A 25,000-nucleotide genomic window follows, 5' to 3' on the forward strand; every position below is an offset into this window, starting at 1 on the left:
AAATGTATATGGATCATCTCTCGGTAGTAGATCCCTTTTGAAAGGCGCTACACGACGGCTGTGGTATAGAAATTACATTTTCTATGTGAACGTTCAAATTTCTGCCTCTGGTAATGTGCCTTACCGGCATTACCAGCAATTAAAGAAAATTAGTTTTGTGTCCTCTGCAGTGTTAAGAGAGAAAGGCTTTGGTTTGGGATTAAAGGAAAAAAGGTGTAAAGAAAGGAAAGTTGCCTTTTCTTTTATATAGTATAAGAGATGTGTTCGCTGACGATATGATCGCCTTTTGGGGACAGTCGCGGTGGGTCTTGTGTAGACTGGTGAGACGTCCCTGCCATTAATCGGCTGTGATGGCACTGTCAGTCCTCCACTCATGTGCGTGTCTTCATAATCCGAGCTGACGACCTCATAATCGTTTACATGCAAAAGAAAGTGCGAATCGCCTTAATATTAGTTTGCCGCAGAATAGAAAAGGGGTCCCGTGTTTGCACTTGTCTGGGCTATAGCTCAGGGGGAGGATGACAAAAATTAAAAGTGCCCACTTTGACTTAAGGCAGAAGCGCAGTCAGCGTCTCAAAGGCCGGCACAGCTATGCGCGCGCGCTGGCTGCTTGACTTTTGCTGGGCAGGAGACCCCAGTTTTTGCAGACAAGTTCACGTTATCAAAAGTCTCAGCGCTCTTTGGAGGTCTAAAGAAGTAATGAAAAAGAAAAGGAAACATTTTAATAATAACTTAACATGATTGACATTGTCATGAGTGTTGCTGTCATATATATGCCTGCCTAAATAAGTCACCCTCGCTTCGCTCTTACTTTTTTACCGTTCATTTAATCATGGCTAGTGGTGGAAAAATTATAAAATGGAAGGAGGATTACACTGAGTATGGCTTTACCAAAACAATTATTGATGGCGAATCGATTATTCATAAAGCTTGAATTGGTGATCTGTTTTTCTGTGTTAACCTCATATTTTTTCATACTTCTGCTTAAACCAAGGTGGTGCGAGGGTAAAATGAATTGGAATGCGCTGATCAATGTAATCGGTGTACCAGGAAATCATGCATTGACAAAAGTTCCCCTTTGCTTGTAATGCAAAGTGTGATTAAATGTATTATTTTTTAACGCGTTATGGAGCACATGCATCAATGCTTCTCAGCTGTGCTTGTGCTAAGAAAAGGAAAGATTTTAAAAATAACGTATCACGATTGTCAATGTAAACTTTTGTAAGTAGTGCCTGGAGAATTCAGTGTGGAGAAACTGTAGAGACAGCGTGTGTATTAAGTTGTGGATTTTTCTGTGAGTATTTGGTGGCAGTGTGACAAAGTTGCTTCGGAAGACGGCGTTAGCCGCGGAGCTCAGCTCAGAGCGAAATGAGGTAAATGTGAGGGGAGATTTTGACGTGACTCCCCCACCTGCCTTAATTGTCAATCCCCAACAAACACAGTCTCTCGGAATTTGCATAAGCACACCCCTTCACCTGCAATTTTAACTTAGTTACAAAGTGATCAAAACTCTCGTTTATATCCTGCGTCCTCTCTTTAAACTTGTATCCAGCATTACCCGTGGGCATGAGAAACGCCAGCGGCCGCCTGTCTATGAACTTAATTTTAAGTTTAGGTTTACACCTTGCTTTCTTTCCGAAGTAGCAGCACTCATGAATATGGTAGTATATGTCACTTCGCTCGCTTCTTATTGTTTCGCTGCCTTCTCAATTATATAATGCATGTTTTCTTCAGCGCTTTTTGGAGGTCTTCCTGGTTTTCTATGCACTGCGTTGACATTCAGTTCACGTGATTACGTGGGAGGCGTGATGATGTCACACGAAACTCCGCCCCCCACGGCTTTCGACCTCAACTCCATTACAGTAAATGGAGAAAAATACCTTCCAGTTATGACCATTAAGCGTAGAATTTCAAAATGAAACCTGCCCAACTTTTGTAAGTAAGCTGTAAGGAATGAGCCTGCCAAATTTCAGCCTTCTACCCGCACGGGAACTTGGAGAATTAGTGATGAGACAGTGAGTCAGTCAGTCAGTCAGTCAGTCAGTGAGTGAGGGCTATATATATGTAAGTATGTATGTATGTATGTATCAATGCTTCAAACCGTCCAAAGTACTTATTGAAGTTGACGCTATCATCACAGGGGTGAGAAACTTTTTTTGTAATCTGTAACAGATTTAATCCCCTGCCACAATCCTGCTGTTCCTGTGATCTTGAAATGACTCTGTATTTTCTTTCCATGAGCCCTTTAAGCTCTTCTAATAGCTTTATTGAGGTTGGCTCTTGCTGTTCTGAGGGCAGCTGTATCTCCAGATTTAAAAGCAGAGTTTCTCACTTTCAGCAAGACTCGCACCTCAGCATTCAGCCACGGTTTATCGTTTGCCCTGACAATTATGTTTTTGGTGACGCAGACATCATCCATGCATTTAGTTATGTAACCAGACACAGCCTCTGCATATTCATTTATGTCTGTCCTTTGATCTGTGGTAGATGCCTCACTGAACACAGACCAGTCGGTGCACTCAAAACAATCCTGTAGTGCATTCATGGCTTCTTCTGGCCAAACTCTCACCTGTTTGAGTGATGGTTTTGATCTGATGAGCACAGGTCTATATGCTGGGATTAGCATAATAGAGATGTGGTCTGATGAGCCAAGATGGGGGCGTGGGGATGCTTTGAATGCTCCTTTGATGTTGGTGTAGACATGATCCAATATATTGGTTCCCCGAGTTGCAAAATCCACATGTTGATAAAAATGGGGTAAACCTCTCTTCATGTTTGCCTGGTTAAAATCCCCAGCAACAATGACTACACCCTCTGGATGTGTGGATTGCAGATCGTTGATGTAGTAGCAGAGTGTGTCAATGGCTGCCTTGGTGTCAGCGTCGGGGGAAATATAAACAGCTACTATAAGTACAACGGAAAATTCCCGTGGCAGATAAAAAGGCTGGCATTTAACTACCAAAAACTCAATGTCCAGAGAGCAACATGTGTGGATTTTTTTTGAGTCAACACACCATCTGTTGTTTATGTAGACGATGATACCTCCGCCCCGTGTTTTGCCGCTGAGACTGCTGCACCTGTCTGCCCGGTGGATAGTTAGCCCCACTAGGCTGATAGCAATGTTGGTTGTGGAGTCGGTGAGCCAGGACTCTGTAAAGACAAAAGCACAGCAATCCTTAATCTGCCGCTTCGATGTTAAATCCTGCCAAATGTAGTCTAATTTATTCTCCAGTGAGCGGATATTTGCCACCAAGATCGATGGTAGTGGCGTTCTACATGGATTAGCTTTAGCCTTAGCACTCAGCCCACCGCGGACACCTCGCTTTTGTTTACGCATGCACCGCCGTCGTTTTGTTCTCAGGGTGCGGGTAGCACTGGTAGATGATTTCAGTGCTAAGCAGTCTTCACCGCTCGTCCGTAGCAGTCCAAGTTCTTTCAGTAGAACTATGATGTTTGGATTTACTAGTCCTTTATCCTGTTCCATACCCAGTGACAGAAGGTTTAGACGAGTATATGTCTGGACTTCCATGTTGAGTGACATTAAATCACTATAAAGAACGTGTTTTTATCATGAGCCCGTGCAGCCGCAGCTGCAATAAAATAATCCATTTTATTGAATTTGCTTCTCTTTCTTTTTTATTTTTTAATAAATGAACACATAACAGCAGGGTCACATTGTCCAGTCTTGCTCCTGTGATTTGCCACAGCTCAAAGGCTCCAATACAAGGAGGATCCTACAAAAGAATGTGTGAATTTGGAAAACAGATGGCTAGATGGATGACTGTCTCAGCAATCTTTTTATATTTATAAATTAAAAAAAGATCATCATACTCAGTAATAACTTGTTGAAATAAACACATCTACTTTTACCTTTATGGCTAAGAAATTAAGTCCACTTTCATTGGCTAAAGCTTTAGCAATCATAGTCTTAGAGCATCCTGGGGGGCCATAGAGAAGAATGCCTTTTGGAGGTTGAACTCCCATTCGTCTGAAAGACTCAGGATGTTTTATCGGCCATTCCACAGCCTGTTTTAACTTGAGTTTTACTGCTTCCATCCCTCCAATATCACCCCATTTAACCTGCAAAACAAGTCAAAACAATATTAAAATGTGGCAAATCACCTGAGCATTATAGATTTGATTTTACTACTATATTATAAAAGTATTTAAGCTGTACCATAACTAAAGAACATAACAATCATAAAACTTTCTCAAACTATATTACAATCAGTGTTTCTTGAATATCTCCTGCTTGGACCGTGACCTTAGAGTGATAAAGAGACACATGTGAGCTTCACTGAATGGAGACACCAACCAATAACTGACCCTCTTGTCAATTAAGAACAATGTGGATTCTATCTTGAGCATAGAACAGTGGGAGTAATGGAAGTCTACAAGTCCTGTTTACAAGTTATAATGTTCTGTGCCATTCAGTCTCTAGAATTTTCTTAATTTCTGGTTAGCCCTGTCTGTTATGTCTTGTCTCCTCTTGGGTTTGTTAATTCCTTGAACAGAATATCAAGACACACACATGGCCTAAATAATTCCCAGTTTGAGGCTTGAGTGTTGGATACCTGCTGTTTGTGGATGCTGTTGTCCTTTTTCCCCTCAATACACTGCAATCTCTAAGAAATTATGAACAATAACAGTATGAACAATTTTGACAAGAGCAAGCCATTCAGCACAATATAGTTTGCAAATATCAATTGAACTCTCTCTTCTATACTGTAGTACATCAGGTCGTGTGTTGAAGATCCCTAAAGTATTACTATGCAACATAATCTTTGGTCATTTATTCAACATTCTTATGGTTCCTGGTATGGGCAAAAAAAAACTTTCTAACAATTTTGAGAATAATGACCTTAATAAGCTCCCAACTGTAACCCTGTGTTCTCGATGATGAAATCATTTTAAAGTAACACGTGAAGTACACTTTACTAATTGTCCTCATAATTCTGAGCACTTCTTTTTTGTTTCCACTTGGCCTATTTTAGCATCATCTGCAAATCTGACCACCTTGTTAGTTACATTTTTGTCAAAGCAACTTATGTAAATTAAAAAAGTAGTACTAAAATTACTAATCCCAGAGGGATACCTCTTTTATTATTGCACATTTATTATTTGCTTTTAAGAGAGCTGATAACAAAGAGCCAAAGAAGATGCAGGTTTCAGGACTCAGAACACCTGTCTCAGTAAATGCGCCTAACAACACCAACCGAAGCTTTGACAAGGCTGCAAAGCATCCTTCATTTGACTGCGTGTCTAAATAAATAACTAAAAGAGGTCAACATTACTGTCTAAATGGAAATGCAAATGTTATGCCAAAATATAGCTGCATAAAATTCGGTATATACAGTCAACTCAAGAAAAACTGGCACCCTTCATGAAAAACTCCAAAAAAAAAAAAAATAATAATAATAATAATATAACAAAGGGAACACACATGCAATGAGTGATATTTTGTGCTTAAACAATTGGGTAAGCCTCATGTTTTTATTGTCAAAAAGACTTTTGGAACAAAATAACATTTTCCTTCAGTAACACAAATTTTAATCATAAGGAAGATTCCAAAAATATTGGCCCTCCAAATATACCAGGTATCATCTCACAGTTGACTCTGAAACAGTAAATCTCCAAGATTCAACTAAATGTTGCAGTTGTGAAACTGCAATCTTTGGGCTCCCCTTGGCCTTTCTCAGCATCCTCCTCATACTGGGTGGGGGCAACAGCATCATGCTTTTCAAAATACTTTATTATAGTCCTGATTATGCTTACTGGTAATCTCAATTCAATGCCTACTTTTGTTTTTTTGGTAGCCACTCCCCAAATCTATGCAGGTCAACACCAAAGATGCAAATTTATTTGGTCTTATTTATAGCATCCATCCATCCATCCATTATCCAACCCGCTATATCCTAACACAGGGTCACGGGGGTCTGCTGGAACCAATCCCAACCAACACAGGGCACAAGGCAGGAAACAAATCCCAGGCAGGGCGCCAGCCCACAGCAGGGCACACACACACACCAAGCACACACTAGGGACAATTTAGAATCACCAATGCACCTAACCTGCATGTCTTTGGATTGTGGGAGGAAACCAGAGTACCCGGAGGAAACCCATGCAGACACGGGGAGAACAACCCGGGTCTCCTAAATGCAAGGCAGCAGTGCTACCACTGCGTCACCGTGCCACCCTATTTATAGCATACTACTTAAAAAAAATTAAAGGAACACTTTTTAATCAGAGTATAGCATCAGGTCAATGAAACTCCTGAGATATTGATCTGGCCAGTTAAGTAGCAGCGGTGGTCGTTATTCAGTTTCAGCTGCTTTGGTGTTAATGAAATTAACAACAGGTGCACAAGAGGGACAACAATGAGATGACCCCCAAAACAGGAATGGTTTAACAGTTTTCCCTCCTAAACTTTTCTGACTGTTTTTTCACTAGTTTTGCATTTGTTGACTGTCAGTGTCACTATTGGTAGCATGAGGTGATACCTGGACCCTACAGAGGTAGCACAGGTTAGTCCAATTTCTCAAGAATGACACATCAATACGTATCATTGCCAGAAGGTTTGCTGCATCTCCCAGCACAGTCTCAAGGGCATGGAGGAGATCCAGGAGACAGGCAGTTAGTTACTCTAGGTGAGCTGGACTGGGCCATAAAAGGTCCTTCATCCAGCAGCAGCATACTGATACGAAAAACAATATTAAATTAATGAGTAATAAAAATGCAGGTAAAAACAGACAATAACTTTGAATAATGTTAACATTTAACCCATAGTCGCATAGTGTGAGGAACAATCTCCTCAGTGTCAGTGGAGCAGGACAGTGACAGCAGTCCGTCGCTGAAGCTGCACCTCTGCCTGGAGAGATGACACTGTTCAGTGGATTTTCCATGATTGACAGGAGCCTGCTCAGCGCCCGTCGCTCTGCCACGGATGTTAAACTGTCCAGCTTCATTCCTACAATAGAGCCTGCCTTCCTCACAAGTTTGTCCAGGTGTGAGGCATCCTTCTTCTTTATGCTGCCTCCCCAGCACACCACCGCATAGAAAAGGCACTTGCCACAACCATCTGGTAGGTCATCTGCAGCATCTTATTGCAGATATTGAATGACGCCAGCCTCCTAAGGAAGTAGAGTCAGCTCTGAGCTTTCTTACACAGAGCATCAGTATTGGCAGTCCAGTCCAATTTACCATCCAGCAAACAAATCAGAAACAAACTTCATGAGGGTGGCCTGAGGGCCTGACATCCTCTAGTTGGCCCTGTGGTCACTGCCTGGCACCATGGAGCCTGATTGGCATTTGCCATAGAATATCAGAATTGACAGGTCCAACACTGGCACCCTGTGCTTTTCACAGATGAGAGCAGGTTCACCCTGAGCACATGTGACAGATGTGAAAGGGTCTGGAGGAGCCATGGAGAACGTTATGCTGCCTGTAACATTGTTCAGCATGACCGGTTTGGTGGTGGGTCAGTGGTGGTCTGGGGAGGCATATCCATGGAGGGACACACAGACCTATACAGGCTAAACAATGGCACCTTGACTGCCATTAGGTATCAGGATGAAATACTTGGACCCATTGTCAGACCCCATGCTGGAGTAGTGGGTCCTGGGTTACTCCTGGTGCACGACAATGCCCGGCATTATGTGGCGAGAGTATGCAGGCAGTTCCTGAAGGATGAAGTAATTCCTACAATTGACTGGCCCCCACGCTCACCTGACCTAAATACAATAGAACACCTCTGGCACATTACAGTATGTTTCGGTCCACCCGACGCTGCCAGGTTGAACCTCAGGCTAGACTGTCCAGGAGCACAGTGATGTCCTGGGCCAGATCTGGGAGGAGATCCCCCAGGACACCATCCGTTGTCTCATTAGGAACATGTCCCGACGTTGTCAGGCATGCATACAAGCATGTGGGGGCCATACAAACTACTGTGTATGATTTTGAATTGCTGCAATGAAATTTTGGCAAAATGGACTAGCCTGCCGCATCATTTTTTCATTTTGATTTTCGAGGTGTCTTTAAATTCAACCCTCTGCCGGTTGATACGTTTCATTTCCGTCAAACGATGTGGCATCCTTTCGTTCCTAAAACATTACCCAGTCAATATCAGTATAGATATCCAACATGATTTTTTCCCTTTGAGATCTGATGTGTTTTCAAAGTGTTGCTTTAATTTTTTTGTGCAGTTTATTTTAAAATAAAATACTGACACTGAGGTATGTGTTAAAGGCCTCTAGCCTTGCAAACATCTTGTCAAATCAACATCAAAAAATCAACAATAAGATGTGATTCATCTACTATGTAAAGCAGACATTATTAACAGTTAATCCTCTCTTATGAATGGGCACTCCACCATCTTTTCTATTTTGCTTCTCTTTACTAAATAATGTTTTTAGACATTATCCTATAAGATTTAAGTAGAATTCTGTTACAAATAACATCATACCTACTGTATGTGCAGCTGTGTATAAGTCCAGGGTGTACTGATACCATAACTCAAGAAAACATGATTTGGTGAGAATGATAAATAGGACTTCCAAATCTAACTTAATGGCCTTTTCTAGAAGATTGGCTTGCTTTCACCAAGTAACAGTATCAGTCTGTGAAGGGAATACAGGGACAAAATGACTAAAATGAGTTTTAGTTTAAACTGTTATTTTACATTTCCATTATCAGCTATGGTCACAAAATCTCAGCAGTGATAAAATTAAACTACAGATATATGTACTTAAAATGAGGATCTGGTGCAGGGTGGATGTCAGAAAGGGAACAATTGAGAAATATCGGAAGATTTCAGAGTAGGTCTGACCAGGTAGTTAGGAGATTCCTTACTGCATCTCACTATATTTCAGGTAGCCTGGCATCAGATGGGAATTTCCCAGGAGAAGCTGGTGACTGTTGTATGAAGCCGAGTCTACCCCACTCAATATACTTATACTCACAACCATTACCAAGAAACACAAATGGAAAGTAATGGCCGAGTTCTATTAATATTTCTAATTATATTGGCATCTCCATGACATTAAGCTGACACTTCTTTACATCATGGTGAATGCTGCATGAATAATGAGATTTTTAGGTTGGAAAATGTTTACTATTTAATTCAAATTTTTTAATTCAAAAGCACCCACTGATGTACAGTATCTCAAAAAAGTGAGTACATTTTTGTAAATATTGTATTATATATTTTCATGGGACAAAACTGAAGATATGACACTTTGATACAATGTAAAATATTCAGTGTACGGCTTATATAACAGTGTAAATTTACTGTCCCCTCAAAATAACTCAAAACACAGCCATTAATGTCTAAACCGCTGGCAACAAAAGTGAATACACCCCTAAGTGAAAAATGTCCACACTGCTTGTCAGATGCCATGGAGGTCTTTGATATCTTTTCCTAGCACATTTCTATAATAACAAAGATTTTTGTCAAGAGAGAACTCAGTAAGGGGACTTAATATTTTATTTTAAACTCACAGAATCATCATAAAAACAGCTTAACATGAAAACTGTGGCAAACTCACTTTCAGGATTTAATTGAAAAAAGTAGAGCTCTGGAACAAAAAAACATTCAATCTTGTATTCTGCTCATTAAAATAACCTTACCTTTGGAACATCAATTGCAACTTCTCTCATGGCACTTGGTTTCACATTGTTGACTGCTTGTTCAAAGTCATTAAAATTGACAGCCACTGATCCCATAACTTGCATATCTAAAGGAGTATCTTTACCTATACCTCGACGTAAAGCATTTAGTCCTGTGAACAAAAACAAGCAGGGATATGTAGCAAAAAATGCAACTGTATTTGGAGAAACAAATATTATCCTACACCCACAATCTTCAACTATTTCTAAGATTTAAATGGGACACCCAGGTGATGATCTATTATTGTTTTATTCTGAAACTACAAACAGTAATCACCCAGTTAACCCGAAAAAAAAAAACATCATTGTCGATTTGGAAGTGATTTCACCTTCTACAATTGCTGAATTATGAAATATGTTTGTAAAATTGCTAGGGAAGAAGTGACAAAATGTTATTATGTAAATGAAAGTCATATATAAATTTATGCTGTCCATTTCATAATCTGCTTACTGGCTGGTTGTATATACAGTAACCATTATTCAACCATCAAAAATTAATTCAGGGTCCTTAATCACTGCAACCTCTAAGACATACAAGCTGCAGCCACTTTCTCTTGGAAAAACCTTGCAAAGAACCTGTAAGTCATTAATGGTAAAATTATTCCTGATGTGAAAGTGTAGATGTATATGATTGCGGTACAAAAGAAAAAATATGTTTGTGGTGAAAAGACACTCTTACCAGAAATCTGTTTTTTCCACTCTGGGGACATTGTACACATGGCAGCTTACTGCTTTAGTGAGTACATACAGGCTTTCAACGTTAAAGTGTCTCAACAGTCTGTGACAGTTATATTTAACTCTAGAATTAACACTAATATAAGCATTAACTATCTTCTTGATCAAAAGACTGACAACAATTTTAATGAAACTACCACTTGTTTGTATGGAGATTAAGCAGTACTTAATAGTGGTGGTTGAATTTATTCAAAAAATGAAATGTACTGCATTATTTTATTCTGATGCCATCACATTCACATATTGTAACCCACAGAAGATCAAAGTGTGTAGTACAGCATGGCACATTCCATGTGCCTGGCATGGAGAGTGTTGCAAAAGCAATGGCATAGGGCTGGCACAATATAGGGTGGTCCAGATCTAACCATGCAATTTTCATTACGCTATAATTTATTAAGTTTATTACATAGAAAATCACCCGAAAAATCCCGGACCATCGAGGAGTGTGCGAACTGACGACATGAAGAATCATCTTCGCACCAAACTGGAATCGTCACCGCATAAATCTAAGTCATCCAGATGATCTGGATTTGCATAATTAGATCTGGACCACCCTGTAAGTACCATTTTAATTATTGTCATTATATCTCTACTATAGATTGTTACATACTGTATCTTAAAGTTATATTATGTATTCTCCAATTCGTTACAATTATAGCTTGTCATATTACTCATTATCCTGGCGTAAACCCCAAGAGTTACTTATGTTCGTAATTCTAAGTAAATATGGTTAAACCCAGCTTAGATTTAGGTTGAAGTGTAATCATCCACTTTATAGTATTAAACCTGCATAACTCTTGGGACAGTATTTTGCTGTCATCTAGTGAAGGAAATGACATCATGCTACAGAACAATCATGAATGCTACTATGCATTCTGCCTCTTTGTGACAACTCTATGAAAACTAATCAATATCTATGAATGGGGTCGAGCCATTAGCAAAAAAACACAATGTCAAACGAAAAGCTGTTAATCCAGTTTTAGAACAGACTAAAACTTACCCATTGCTAAAACCAAGCAATAGTAAGAGGCTATGAATTGGTCATCAGATGTTGACATGGATAATTAAACTACGGTACTATATGATTGAACCACTGTGATATGCTTGGTGAATTTGGTTTCATGAACCTTCACTGTAGTGTAGCAGTAGCTGCATAGCAAAAAGGCAAAATGAATGCCATCAAGTGCAATGACAAGAGAGACTTTAGCTCCCTAAACACTGTTCACAATGTAGCAACTGACAATGTTCGTGTCAGGGGAAATGTGGAAGTCTACAATAACACATTGGGTGCATTGATTATGATGATCAGGCACTGATATTCTACCCCCTCATGTGTATGTAACAGAAAAAAATATAATAAGTGCACAGAGAAACATGCTTCTACTGACCGAATTACAGCATTGGGCTGCATAACATATCAAATGAACAAAACATGTACTAAAACTGCATCAGTGCAGCAATGGACACCAGACATAACCTTTCTTATTGTATTTATCTTGATGTTTTGGTATTTAAATGTTTCTGTTACTTGTAGCAACGTTCTTTCTGGTGGAAAAAAATGTAACTTTTTGGCTAGTTTTTCTGGGGGTAAACATAATGCTAAGGAGGTTAAGGAGAAAATAGCTACTATACTCTAAACATATGCAATGTACATTGGGAGGAACTGGTTATTTTTGTAATGTTTTTATTGCTTTTTCATTTTTTACGGTTTGATTTACAATTATGTATACAAAAAGCTTAATGAAAATTAGGAAAAAATAGCAGTCACATAAAGTTTGTTAATTGTGTTACATTTTGCATAACCCTCAGTGATTGCATCTATAGATGTAACTGACTTGTTATGAGAACCTAAATGTTTAAATCAGTAGTGTCTTTTGTCTCTAATACACTAGTACACTAATAGAGGTGTACATACTCATTTTATAATTATAGAAACATATTAATTACATTTTTGTACATTATATACTTAATCTCCACAGCTACATCCAAGATTGGTCAGTTTTAGCAATGAATAGGATTTCCACTTATTAATGTTTCTAACATGATCTTTGTGAATTGATTTAAACCAAAGACAAAAAACTGCTTGTCACATGGTATTTGCTGTATATAAAAAGTGGTAGGTAAGCCAGGAAAGTCCTTTACTAAGTCACTCTAAAGTTTATAATTTACAAAGCCTTGTCTTAAAGAAATTATGTAATGACATTAAAAGAACATCATTTGGCTTCTTTGACTAAATATATAGTGTCTTTTTCTTTCAACATGATTTTTTTTTTACTGCAACTCTTTGTATACCCTTCCATCCAACAATTTTTTAATTTACTTAATTGCTGGGGAGCTGGAGCCCATCCCAGCAGCACTTGGTGCAAGACTTAACAATCACTGGATAGGGCATTGGTTCACAGGACACAAATACTTTCAAAAGGTGGGAAAATTTAGAGATTCCAAATTACCTAACACATATTCTTCATATGTGGAAGCAATAACTGAGCAGAGAGAGGAAAATCCACTAAGACATAAAGCAAATGTCCAAATTTCACGCAGGTAGTAAGTACCCAGGCTTGGATCTGAACACACAGAAATGTGAGGCAACAGTACTAACCACTGCTATACCATGAATGAATGAATTGGTAGCAAAGTGGCAACCATTTCATCTGAGATGATGCCGTGGTGGCCAAAAGTATTAAAAAGGTGGGCATTTATTATGTTAAACACATATTACAGGGATAAATAAGATAAAGTAAAAAAATAAAAACATACAGACAAAAGAAATCAAGACCCTGCTGTCCCACTGAGCCTACTGATATAGGCTTTAAAATCCTGTACAGAGGGTAGGCTGGATCAGCAGCTTGCTCACCTACCAAGCACCACAAAGCAATCCATTTTTTCATGTGCCACCAAAGACCTTTCGTAGTATGTCTAGACACAGTTAAGTCACTAGTTCTACTATTTAAAAGGATATAGGACAATGATTGGTCTTCTGCAGTTCACCATTACATCATTTTTAAAAGGGCTACATGGTCCCAATTCAGCGGACATAGAATAATACTTTGCCACAACTGGCCACAAAGTATTCCTAACTGGTACTACTAATTCGCCTTGGAGGACCGGAAGAGGGCGTGCACCCACCTCGGACCACGTAGGGGCAGCCGCCCTGGTCGCTTTGGGGACCACGGGTACAGAACTTTGAAGCTCAACCCTGTGGGGGCCCGTGGTCACGGCCAGGGGGCGCCCCCATGCCTTTGGAGCCCTGGACCTCAGCACTACCGCCACACCAGGAAGTTCTGGGGGGAAGAGGAGCAGGAACACCCAAAGTGTTTCCGGGGATACAGCCTGCTCTTCCGCCCCACAGGGGCGTGTCGGTGGGAGATTGTCAGGAAGCACCTGGAGCACATCCCGGTGTGAATAAAAGGGGCCGCCTCCCTTCATTCGAGGCTGGAGTCGGGTGAGGAGAGGACGAAGCAGGAGAAGCGAGAGTGGAGGCGGCCTGAAGGAAAGGCAGAGAGTGAGAGAGGCCTGGACGTTTGGGGACTTCAGGGGTTTGTGTACACCTATGAATTGTAAATATATTGTAAATAAACGTGTGGTGGTGGTGGATCTACAACATGTCTGCCTGTCTGTGTCCGGGGCTCGTTCACACTCATTACGAAAACCATTCACACATGCAACACATGAACTTCCTGTGTTAAACATTACAGCAGGGGCTCAGGGTTCTAAGCATAAAAGGTTTATGATCACCCAATGCATTTTCTTTTCTACAAGGCAATATACTTGTGAGTAGAAATGCTCAAATGTTGCATTCAGTCAATTTACACATAAAAAAGTGTGTGGATTGCTGTATCAGCTTATTAACTTCAAATTAAAATTAAATTCAAAAATAAATTAAACCAAACTAAAAATGAGATCTGATCTTCAGCTAAGTCAAAATAAAATCTGCTTCAACTAATAATACACAAATAACTGTGCTACATCTTGTCAATATCATTTTGGCATTCACAGTTTTGGTTGGAAAAAAAGTTTCAGAACCACTAGGATATTTCCTACTTAATGACAGGAGATGAATTTGGAGATGTGGGCTAGACATGCACTGTTCCACAAAAAAGTACATAAAGTTAGTAATATAAAGAAATAATATAAAGAAATATATTTATGAGAAACATTCCCTATGGCGTTATTTCAGTGCCACTATTCTGAGCACACGTAAAAAAATATTGAGCGCACGTAAAAAAAGATTGCAAGTGCAAGTGTTGCATTTTGAAGAGAAATTTATTTTGAGCGCAAAAAGCTGAATTTGAGTGAACAAAATTCATTGCTGCGTGCAAAAAATGTATTTCAGTGTTTGCGCTTATCCATATACACACACACAATAGCACCCCTCTCACTCAGTTTTCATTTGCGCTTGCTGCAATGTGTTGCTAACGCTCACAACATTCTCTGCTGCGGCGCTCAACTCTCTGTACACCGTTATAAGTGTGCCACAAAACCAACCAATCACAGACTTGGTTTCAAAAATTCTGATTGGCTCTTACGGTCTCCAATCAGCTCGCTAGCTGCTGCATTCCGGACACCGGAAACACTGTCCACTCAGCCTCGCTTCTTGCAGATAGAGGGAGTTTTGATTTACTCTGCAGCCAAAGAAGAGATGGCAGAATCAAATAATGGCTCCAATAATACTACACCACAGTATGCAACTACATTATACTACACCAACGATAGTCTTAACAAATAATATATTTTAAAATAAAATAATTAAAGATATTATCCAAATTGGGGTTTAATTGAGTTTAGCTGGATTTAGCTACATTTCGGACTGTTTCCGGAATGCAGCAGCTAGCGAGCTGATTGGAGACCGTAAGAGCCAATCAGAATTTTTGAAACCAAGTCTGTGATTGGTTGGTTTTGTGGCACACTTATAACAGTGTACAGAGAGTTGAGCGCTTGCAGCAGAGAATGTTGTGAGCGCTAGCAACACATTGCAGCAAGCGCAAATGAAAAAACTGGCGAGAGGGGTGCTATTGTGTGTGTGTATATGGATAAGTGCAAACACTGAAATACATTTTTTGCACGCAGCAATGAATTTTGTTCACTCAAATTCAGCTTTTGTACGCTCAAAATAAATTTCTCCTCAAATGCAACACTTGCACTTGCAATATTTTTTTACGTGCGCTCAGAATAGTGGCACTGAAATAACGCCATAATTCCCTGATTAAAACATATCACAAAATCATTAAAGAAGAATCGTAAAGATATGTAAACCTAGAAAATAATACACAAGCATTTCTAAATCACTATGTGTTCATCAATCCACAGTAAGACAAATTGCCTACAAATGGATGAAATTCAGTACTGCCATAATAGTAAAGGGTCTGCATAAATTCCTTACACTTGCCAGAATATCCATGCATGTGTCCATTATAATAAAAAATAAGAATGGTGTTCATGGGAGGATGCCACACTGGAAACCACTTCTCTCCAAAAGAAACTGCTGCGTGCCAAAAGTTTGTAAAAGCCCACATGAATGTTCCATGGATGGATGAGACAAAAGTTGACCTCAGCTCCACATGTGACACCATATTTAATCAGATATTTTTTAAATGACTAGCTACTTCTGGAGTATGTGGCCTTGTCCTCCAATGGTTTTCTTCCTGCCTCACTGATAGGAGGCAATTTATTCAAGTAAAGGGCTTTAAATCTGAAAATACAGTCGTTACTCAGAGAGTTCCGCATGTGTTCTGTTTTGGGGCTGCTACTTTTTCTCATTTACATCTCCCCAACAGGTAATATCTTCCAACACCATGATATTAAATTTCATTGTTACAGTGATGACACACAGCTTTTTCTATCCACTAAATACACTTATGTTTTCCCTCCAAATACTCTTATGGCATGTCTCCAAGACATGGATGACTCACACTTTTCTCCAATTCAATAGTAGTAAAACAGAGGTTCTCCTCATTGGGTCTAAATCTACACTCACTAAGGTTAACCATTCTTCCATTTTAATTAATAACATTAACACAAACATCTTTTCCCAGGTTAAAAGCCTGGGCATCATTCTAGACAGTATTCTCTTATTTTTCTTCCCATATCCAAAGCCAAGCATGACCCATGGCTAAACGAACAAACTCGCTCCATCAGGCAAAACTGTAGGCGGCTAGAACGTAAATGGAGGAAAGATGATCTCACTGTTACCTTCGACTGCATGAGAGACGCGTGGTCCCAATACCAGAGAGCGGTCAGAGGTGCAAGGAACCGTTTTTTCGCTGACATCATCTCAAAAAACTCTGGCAATCAACGTGTCTTATACAAAACACTAAATGCTGTCCTCTCTCCAGCTGTAACTGTTTTCCCTGCTGCCTCCACTGCTCTTTGTAATCAGATCCTCACGTTTTTTCTGGATAAGGTCACGAACATTAGATCCCAGATCTCCATTTCTTCTTCTGGCTCTGTTGATTTAGCCGCTCCTGCGCACGGTTCCCTCACCAGCTTTGAACCTATTTCGCTCCCCCATCTGGAAAAAATCGCTGCCTCAATGAAGCCTTCGGGCTCTCCGGACGATGTGGTGCATTCCAGACTGCTGAAAGATGTGTTTCCTGTGATTCGATATGATGTCCTAAAGATCATAACTAGTAGTCTATCCTCGGCTATAGTTCCTCATGCTTTCAAACACGCAGTTGTACATCCAATTGTGAAAAAACCTGATCTTGACCCTGCCGTTCTTTCCAATCTTCGTCCAATCTCCAAACTACCTTTCTTGTCAAAAATACTAGAAAAAGTAGTTTATGAGCAATTAACTCATCACCTACAGGACCATCAGGTAATGGATCTTTTTCAGTCAGGCTTTAGGCCCCAACACAGCACAGAAACCGCGCATTTACGTGTCCTAAATGACGTCCTTTTGGCATTGGACTCAGGGCTCCACGTGGTTATGGTTCTTCTCGACTTATCTACTGCTTTCGACACAATCGACCACGACATCATGATCTCCCGACTCGAATCCTGGGCTGGTGTATCTGGCTTAGCCCTCGACTGGTTCAGGTCATATTTCTGCAACAGGACTCTCAGAGTCATGCTAGACGATTTTTCATCTGAATCAGTCCCACTCCCATGTGGGTCCCCCAGGGTTCCATTTTAGGGCCACTACTTTTTTCAATCTACATCCTGCCTTTAGGTGCAATTTTTAGAAAACATGCAATTTCATATCACCTATATGCTGACGACTGCCAAATTTATTTCTCCCTCAAGCCAACTGACTCCACCAAACCTCTCCTCGACTGCCTATCTGACATTAAGGACTGGCTGGCTGTAAACTTCCTTCACCTGAACGATTCAAAACCGAGGTCATTGTTTTAGTCCCGACTGCAAACAGGCTCCACCCCTTGGCCTCGTTTCTCTTCCCATTCCAGTAACTTCGTCTGTCTCCAATCTTGGAATCAAAATGGATACGTTCCTGAAAATGGATGCTCAAGTCAACAGCACAGTAAAATCCTGCTTTTTCCATCTAAGGCGAATCGCCAAACTCAAGCCTATTCTGTCTAACCACCTCCTGGAATCAGTAATCCATGCATTCATTACGTCCCTGGCTTGACTACTCTAATTCCTGCCTTTTTGGTATCAGTAAAGCCACGCTTTCTAGACTCCAACTGGCTCAAAATGCGGCTGCAAGGCTTCTAACTGGAAGTAGCAGAATCCAACACATTTCACCCATTTTGAAAACCCTACACTGGCTGCCGGTTAGTTTCAGAACCGATTTTAAGATTCTCCTCCTAACCTATAAGGCATTAAACAGTCTAGCCCCCGCCTATTTGAGTGTCTTGCTCCATTGTCACAATCCCCCTCGTGTTCTTAGATCCGCAGATCAGCTGCTCCTAACCGTTCCCAAGGCACGTTTTAAAGCTCGTGGTGAAAGGGCTTTCTCCGTCTGTGCACCCAGGCTCTGGAACTCCCTGCCCTTAGTGGTTAGGCAAGCCTCAGTCGCCACATTCAAATCTCGCCTAAAAACACACTTCTTCTCATTGGCTTTTAATTCTTAACCTGTCTCATTTTCCACTTGCCTTTTGCTATTTTCTCTATTTTATTAGGTCCCTTGACCTGTTTTTAGTATCTCTGTTTTAATTCTCTCTTAATGTTTATTTTTAATATTTTTCTTTTAGTCCTGCTTGTTGTAACTGTACAGCGCTTTGGTCAGTTGTAATGCTGTGTTTTTAAGCGCTCAACAAATAAATATGGTATGGTATGGTATGGTATATAAGGAATGTTTCTCAGACTGCCTTCTTCCATGTCCAAAATTAGATGATTATTTAGATAGTATGTGTGCCTGGCTCATAATGGACTTACTGTATGTCCTGTCCAGGCAGTGCTCCTGCCTTGACCCCTATGATTGTGAGCTAAGCTCTAGATACCCCACAACTCCATCATGGATAAGCGGGTTAGGTAGATGGAGTTAAGGCCTTGATATTTTTGGGGTTCTGTATACGGATTACATAATCAAATAAATGATAAGATAACTGTTAAGGAATTAAACTAATAATCGGAATAGTTAAGGAATGTACATTGATAAAAAAATCTTAGCATTTCCTGGTGTGTCTATTCAGCTGCATCATGAGGATAATATATCACGGATCACTGATTAAAACCAGGAACTGAAATGTAAATCCTGCAACAAGAGATTAGAAATTTAGTATTTTTCACATAATCACCTTTAATAAAATTAATATATTAACTGTAATATGGAATTACACTGACAGATGACGACAAGTGACAAATTGGTGTTCTGTCTGAAACACTTACATGTACCACTCTCTTATATGAAGCAAGCTTTCTTTTGATTGGATCAATATATTGCTTATGTTGTGGCATTTTAAATTAAAAATGAAAAGAAACAGAAAATATAAATTGCTTAAACTCTACTTTTTTCAGCTACTGATAAAAATAAGTCACTTTAACTGTTTTGAGTAAAAAGTTATTTTGTGTATTTTGAAAAATGCCCCTATCTGTTTATAAAATGCCCCTGGATTTCCTACCCTGGCCAAAACACAGGCGTTAGTGAAAGCAGAATTGCTGAAACAGAAGAAATTCTGTACTAAGATTGCTTTGTAATGATCTTATAAGTGATATTTACACAAGGAATCCCAAAAACATCAATGAACTGAATGTTCTCTAAGAATGAATGCTCCAGAGCCACTTCTAACAGTTTTGCAAGTCTGATCAGCAACTACAGGAAATGTTTTGTGGAGGCTACTACAGCTAAAACAGCTTTTACCAATGCAAAGACTGTTTGACTTGTTTCAAACCTTGATACTGAATGTTTAAACAATGTGGTCATATCTAAATAAAATCTATCAACTACAGATGATGGGTATGTAAGTGTGGTATTAACTAATACAAATGGTATGGTCAACATCTAATGTAAAAACTACAACAATTAGTATTATATCACATCCATCAAAGATAATACCTAAGCTGCTAAGCTCAAAATATCCATTAACACATTAATGAAAATGCATCACTGCAAGGTTCATAGAAAGAATTGTTGAGAAATGAAATGAAACTAAAAACCAGAGTCGATATTTTGAAATCTACACAATGAGATGCATGTCAGAAATCGGGTGGCAAAGCATTAAAGTTAGTGTGATACTCTTAAAAATGTCAAGCAGTAAAGAATTTTGTGAAGACTATTCTGGAAGAAATAACATGGACACAAGGTGTAAGGGTAACGCCTGAATGATAAACTTAGAAGAAGATTACAATAAAGCTGACACTTTTTAAGAAATGTACACAATACCATGGAATTAATCCAAGAAATGTAATATAAACAGCAATGATCCATAATATATCATATTTATAGCATACAGAGACACTTTTTGTTCAAGTCCATTCCTTAGGACAACCCTTTATCTCCGAAACATCATCACAGGTTTAACAGCCTTTTTCCTGATTTACAAATGTATTCATTCTCCAAGGCCCTAGGCATCCCTTTGGATGAGATCCATTCTTTTCAGATCATCTGATAATACCTCCAAACATACTTGTTTTTGCATCCCTCCTGGCCTTCAACCTCCATCTTGGTAAACCTCTTCACACAGTCATACTTTGCCTTTCACTCCACATGCCCAAATTACCTTAGCACAGCACCTATCACCTCCACACTAATAAATCTTTCTCTTAATGCCAAAATGATTAGTGATAAGAGACAATAAAATGTATTTTTGTATTTTTGCGATGAAATAGCCAAAAATTAATATCATTTATACAAACAAGACTTTTGACCTGGAATATTATATTTTGGTCAAAGCACATCTACTGGAACCCAAATCAAATTTAAAATTTTAAATTCTGTGCGCAGAAATAACATCATCTCTGGAAGCTAAGATGCAGCAGAGTTTAAAATTAACTTGAATAAGAATATACTTTTTCCACTGAATTTTCTTGCATGTCAGATTAAACTAGAATGCTTCTGTTTGTCTAAAAATAATTACAATTCTAGGATATACCGCTACAAAAAATCATACAGAGCTATTCAAATTTAATTTTTCCAATGTGAAATAAATCATCAAACAAGATGGTAATAAACTTTCACCTCTTTATTTCACTTTAGCTAGGAGAGCTAACATTGTTGAAAATTAATGTCCTTCCCTTCCAGTTAGATGCAACTGTAACAGCTTTCATTTGGAATGCAAAATAGCTTTATGTAAGCATGGAACTATCAAATGTGCCTATGAATGCATAAAAGTGGTTAGGAATCCAGAGTTTCACAGACCTCTAAACATAAAATGTGAAATTATCCTTTCAAGACTTATACTTAAAATACAGTGATCCCTCGCTATATCGCACTTCAACTTTCGCGGCTTCACTCCATCACAGATTTTAAATGTAAGCATATCTAAATATATATCACAGATTTTTCACTGGTTCGCAGATTTCTGCGGACAATGGGTCTTTTAATTTATGGTACATGCTTCCTCAGTTTGTTTGCCCAGTTGATTTCATACAAGGGACGCTATTGGCGGATGGCTGAGAAGATACCCAATCAGAACACGTATTACCTATTAAATAAAACTCCTCAATGATATACAGTATGCTTCCCGTGCGGTGCTTCGCACACTTCAAAGCTCAAACAGCCCGTATTGATTTTTGATTGTTTGCTTTTCTCTGTCTCTCTCACTCTTTCTGACATTCTCTGCTCCTGACGGAGGGGGTGTGAACACAGGGGCTGTTTGCACAGAGGCTGTCTGCTTGGAAGATACAGATGCTCCTCTAAAAAAATGCTGATAGACTACCTTCACATTGATCCCTTCATTGCGGCGCTTTATCGGTGCATTGCATACTTAAAAGCCCAACAGCCCTATTGATTTTTGATTGTTTACTTTTCACGCTCTCTCTGACATTCTCTGCTCCTGACGGCACTCCTTTGAAGAGGAAGATATGTTTGCATTCTTTTAATTGTGAGAAAGAACTGTCATCTCTGTCTTGTCATGGAGCACAGTTTAAACTTCTGACTAAAGGGTGTTATTTCATGTCTAGAGGGCTCTAATAATGTTAAAAAACGTATTTAGAAGGTCGTAAATAGGTTTTCTATGCTCTAACTGTGAAAATATTAGATTTATAAATAAAGAATCCTACTTCCGTCTGGAGTGGATTAACCGTGATAAACGAGGGTTTACTGTATAACTGTGCTGAGAATATTTATAAACAGTGTGGGAGAGTTTCTAAAGGCTTAAAATATATAAAAATAACCATACAAACATATGGTTTCTACTTCGTGTATTTTCACCTATTGCGGGGGGTTCTGGAACGCAACCCCCGCGATCGAGGAGGGATTACTGTATACCCTTTCACCTGCTGCATGTCTGTTCATATGCCATGCAAAAGCAAAGTTTTGAAGGGAAGATTGGTGAAGAAAAGACATACATTGTCAGATCACACAACAAAACCTTCCTATCAATTTAAACACCTATAAAGCAATTCAGGAGACCTTTAAAATAAATAATATCAAAAGCAGGACTGAAGTAAAGGAATAAAACATTGCAAATACTTAAATGGATTACATCATGTGTTACTTTTAATTTCATTTATTTCTAGTTTTTCTCACCATGATTCTGTCTCTCCCTTGGGTTTTGGTTTTCCTGAACCTCAGTAAGTACCTTGTGTTTGCTCTCAGGTTAAGTTCTCTGCAATAGTACACCTTGTTGGCGTCATAAGAACCACAAAAAAAAGAGATGTTTTGAAGGTCCCTAAAATCCACCTTTCTACCACTCTACTTTGGTAATTTATTCTGTGGGATTATGGTTCATTGAAAAACATCCAAATAATTATGTGAAATTTGCCTGTGTTTCTGAAGAAAAAGTAGTGTTAAAGTAACAGCAGGGATCCACTGTACTAAATTTCCTTCAGAATTTTAAAGACTTCAATCATGTCATCTCTTAATTTCCACTTGCTTAAACTAAATAAATTTAACTCCATAAACCTCTTCTCATATCTCTCAGTCTTGGAATCAGTGTAATTGCTCTACTCTAGATTTTCTCTAGCACAGTTATGTCTTTTTTGTAATAAGGAGACCATAACTACATAATACTAGAGATGAACCCTCACTAGTGTTTTACAGCTTAAAGGAATTTTCGACCCAAAAGTGATATTTTTATTTGTATGTTACTCACCTTCTGTAGTTTGTAGTGGTATTTGAAGAAAAAAAAAGAATCTTATGCTTTCATAGAGAAAGTACATGACAAAAATTCAGATTGAATGTGACCCAATAGTTACCAGTGCTGTACAATTGTAAATGATGTGAAAAATATCCATGGAACAAAGGAAAAAAAAAAGTCTTTCAACTTGTGTTGCATAATCCGTATGTCCATTTTTCCATTTATATTATCAAAATGTACTAAATGAATGTGACTGTTGTAAAAAGTTATTAACATCTACTTCACAAACTATCAGAGTACAAGATAAGCAGGAAAGTTATACCCCCATAATTCTGTGTTTTTGAATTGAAGATCCGCCTCTCATCCTCATTCACTGGTCAAGAATCCAGTCTTCAACTCCAAAGTAATGAACAAAGCCAAGTCAGAAGCAAAAAAATAAACTGAACCAAAACACACAATGAAAAAAGGGTTTTAGAATCCAAAAAGTGGGACACCTCTATGCCTAAAGTGGAAACTATATATATTGTTGCACAGATTACAAAACAAGTTGCAATCTCCTGGCTTTCGCCCCTAGCAACCATATTGCAACTGATCCACAAACATGGCAGCGCTGTTCCAAAACAAAAGTGTTGCATTACTAAGTTTATTCTTTAAAAAGAGCTTCCCAAATGAATGTCCAAAGTTGCAACTGATTCTTTAAGTTAAAAATATAATAGAGGAGATTTCTTTTGCTAAGAAAAAATACATTTTCTTCAGGAAAAAAACATTACAACAAACCTCTGTTCATGACAATGATAATACACATATTTTTGACATCTGGTGCTCAAGTTTTCTTGAAAATTTCCTTCAAATATTACCCATGATGCATGCTAAGCTTACTGGCCTATAGTTACCTGGATCAGCCTGATTACCCTCTTTATATAATGGGGTAATATCTGCTAGCATTCAGTCCCTAGAAAATTTACCAGTGTGCAGAGATTTTTAATAAATACCCATCACGGTTTTACATCATGTCAGGCTTTTAGCAGTTTCAACAGTTTCCTGTAGTTTGGCAATAGGCTGCTATAGCCTATAAACTACCTGTGATGTTTTTGTTGTCGCAGGATTAAGATAAGTACATCGACATTAGTAGATGCTTCAACTTCTCTTGATTTCCCAACTCATTTTGTAGTGTATTTCTGGTGTCTTTCTTTTTCTTTTTTTAATTTCAGCATTTTTATCTACACCACTTATTTTTAGATAATTCGTTGATTTTTGTTGTTTAGTCAATATCTAAAATTTGGATTACTCTTTTTAGTTAAGTTTCCAAATGCAAGGTAATGACCCTCTGCTGGATATGTTTTTATTCTTATTTTCAGTGAAACTGGATTGTCACACTCTTAAGCACTTTTAAAAGCTAGCTAATCCTTCCCCACAGGTACATTTCTAAGGGTTATTATTACCTAAAGCAGACTACTCATTAATTCTCACAGGGCTTGTGCTAACCTTAACTACATTGGTACAACAATCAAAAACAGCCACTTACCCAAGACCTAGTAACGGCTGCCACCACAAGTCTCAGAAGTGAATGCAGTTTATAATTAAAAAAAAAAAAGGCTAATTCTCAAAACTTAGTTGAATGCAAGAACATTAGCTAGAAATGAATCCTTTGAATTTTACTAAATTAAACATTTGACAGGACAAAAGTGTCAGAAGAAAATAGAACTAAAATATTGTTTTAGCAAATTTTCCAAAACTGACAAATGAGAATATTCAAAAATAGCATTTACATTGTCTAATTATTCTAGTGCAATACAAGCAAAGTATGAATTTTAAAAAGTAAACCACTTAAAAATTTTTTATATGTTGTGGTTTAGGTTGCAGAAGACACAAACAATTTACAATTAGGAATAAGTGCATCCTGTTTATATTTTTCTGGACTCAACCAAGACTTGAGAAAACAGAATTAATACCACAGTTAAACA

The 25,000-nt window shown here is 38.6% G+C and overlaps 1 protein-coding gene across 3 annotated transcripts in view; it reads right to left on the minus strand.

Moving 5' to 3' along the window:
* Nucleotides 1-25,000, minus strand: part of spata5 (spermatogenesis associated 5) — a 389,131-nt gene that overhangs the window by 267,728 nt on the left and 96,403 nt on the right. For 2 of the 3 annotated variants that reach the window (XM_039751220.1, XM_039751221.1), the window contains exons 10-11: nt 9,625-9,776; nt 3,871-4,080 (exon numbers count right to left, since the gene is read on the minus strand). In XM_039751220.1, the coding sequence (XP_039607154.1) occupies nt 3,871-4,080; nt 9,625-9,776 (362 nt within the window). Of the gene's footprint in view, nt 1-3,466; nt 3,735-3,870; nt 4,081-9,624; nt 9,777-25,000 lie in introns of those variants that run through there. The other variant, XM_039751222.1, reaches the window with a different exon arrangement.

This window comes from Polypterus senegalus, chromosome 4, assembly GCF_016835505.1.
Source record: "Polypterus senegalus isolate Bchr_013 chromosome 4, ASM1683550v1, whole genome shotgun sequence".
Classification (NCBI taxonomy): Eukaryota; Metazoa; Chordata; class Cladistia; order Polypteriformes; family Polypteridae; genus Polypterus; species Polypterus senegalus.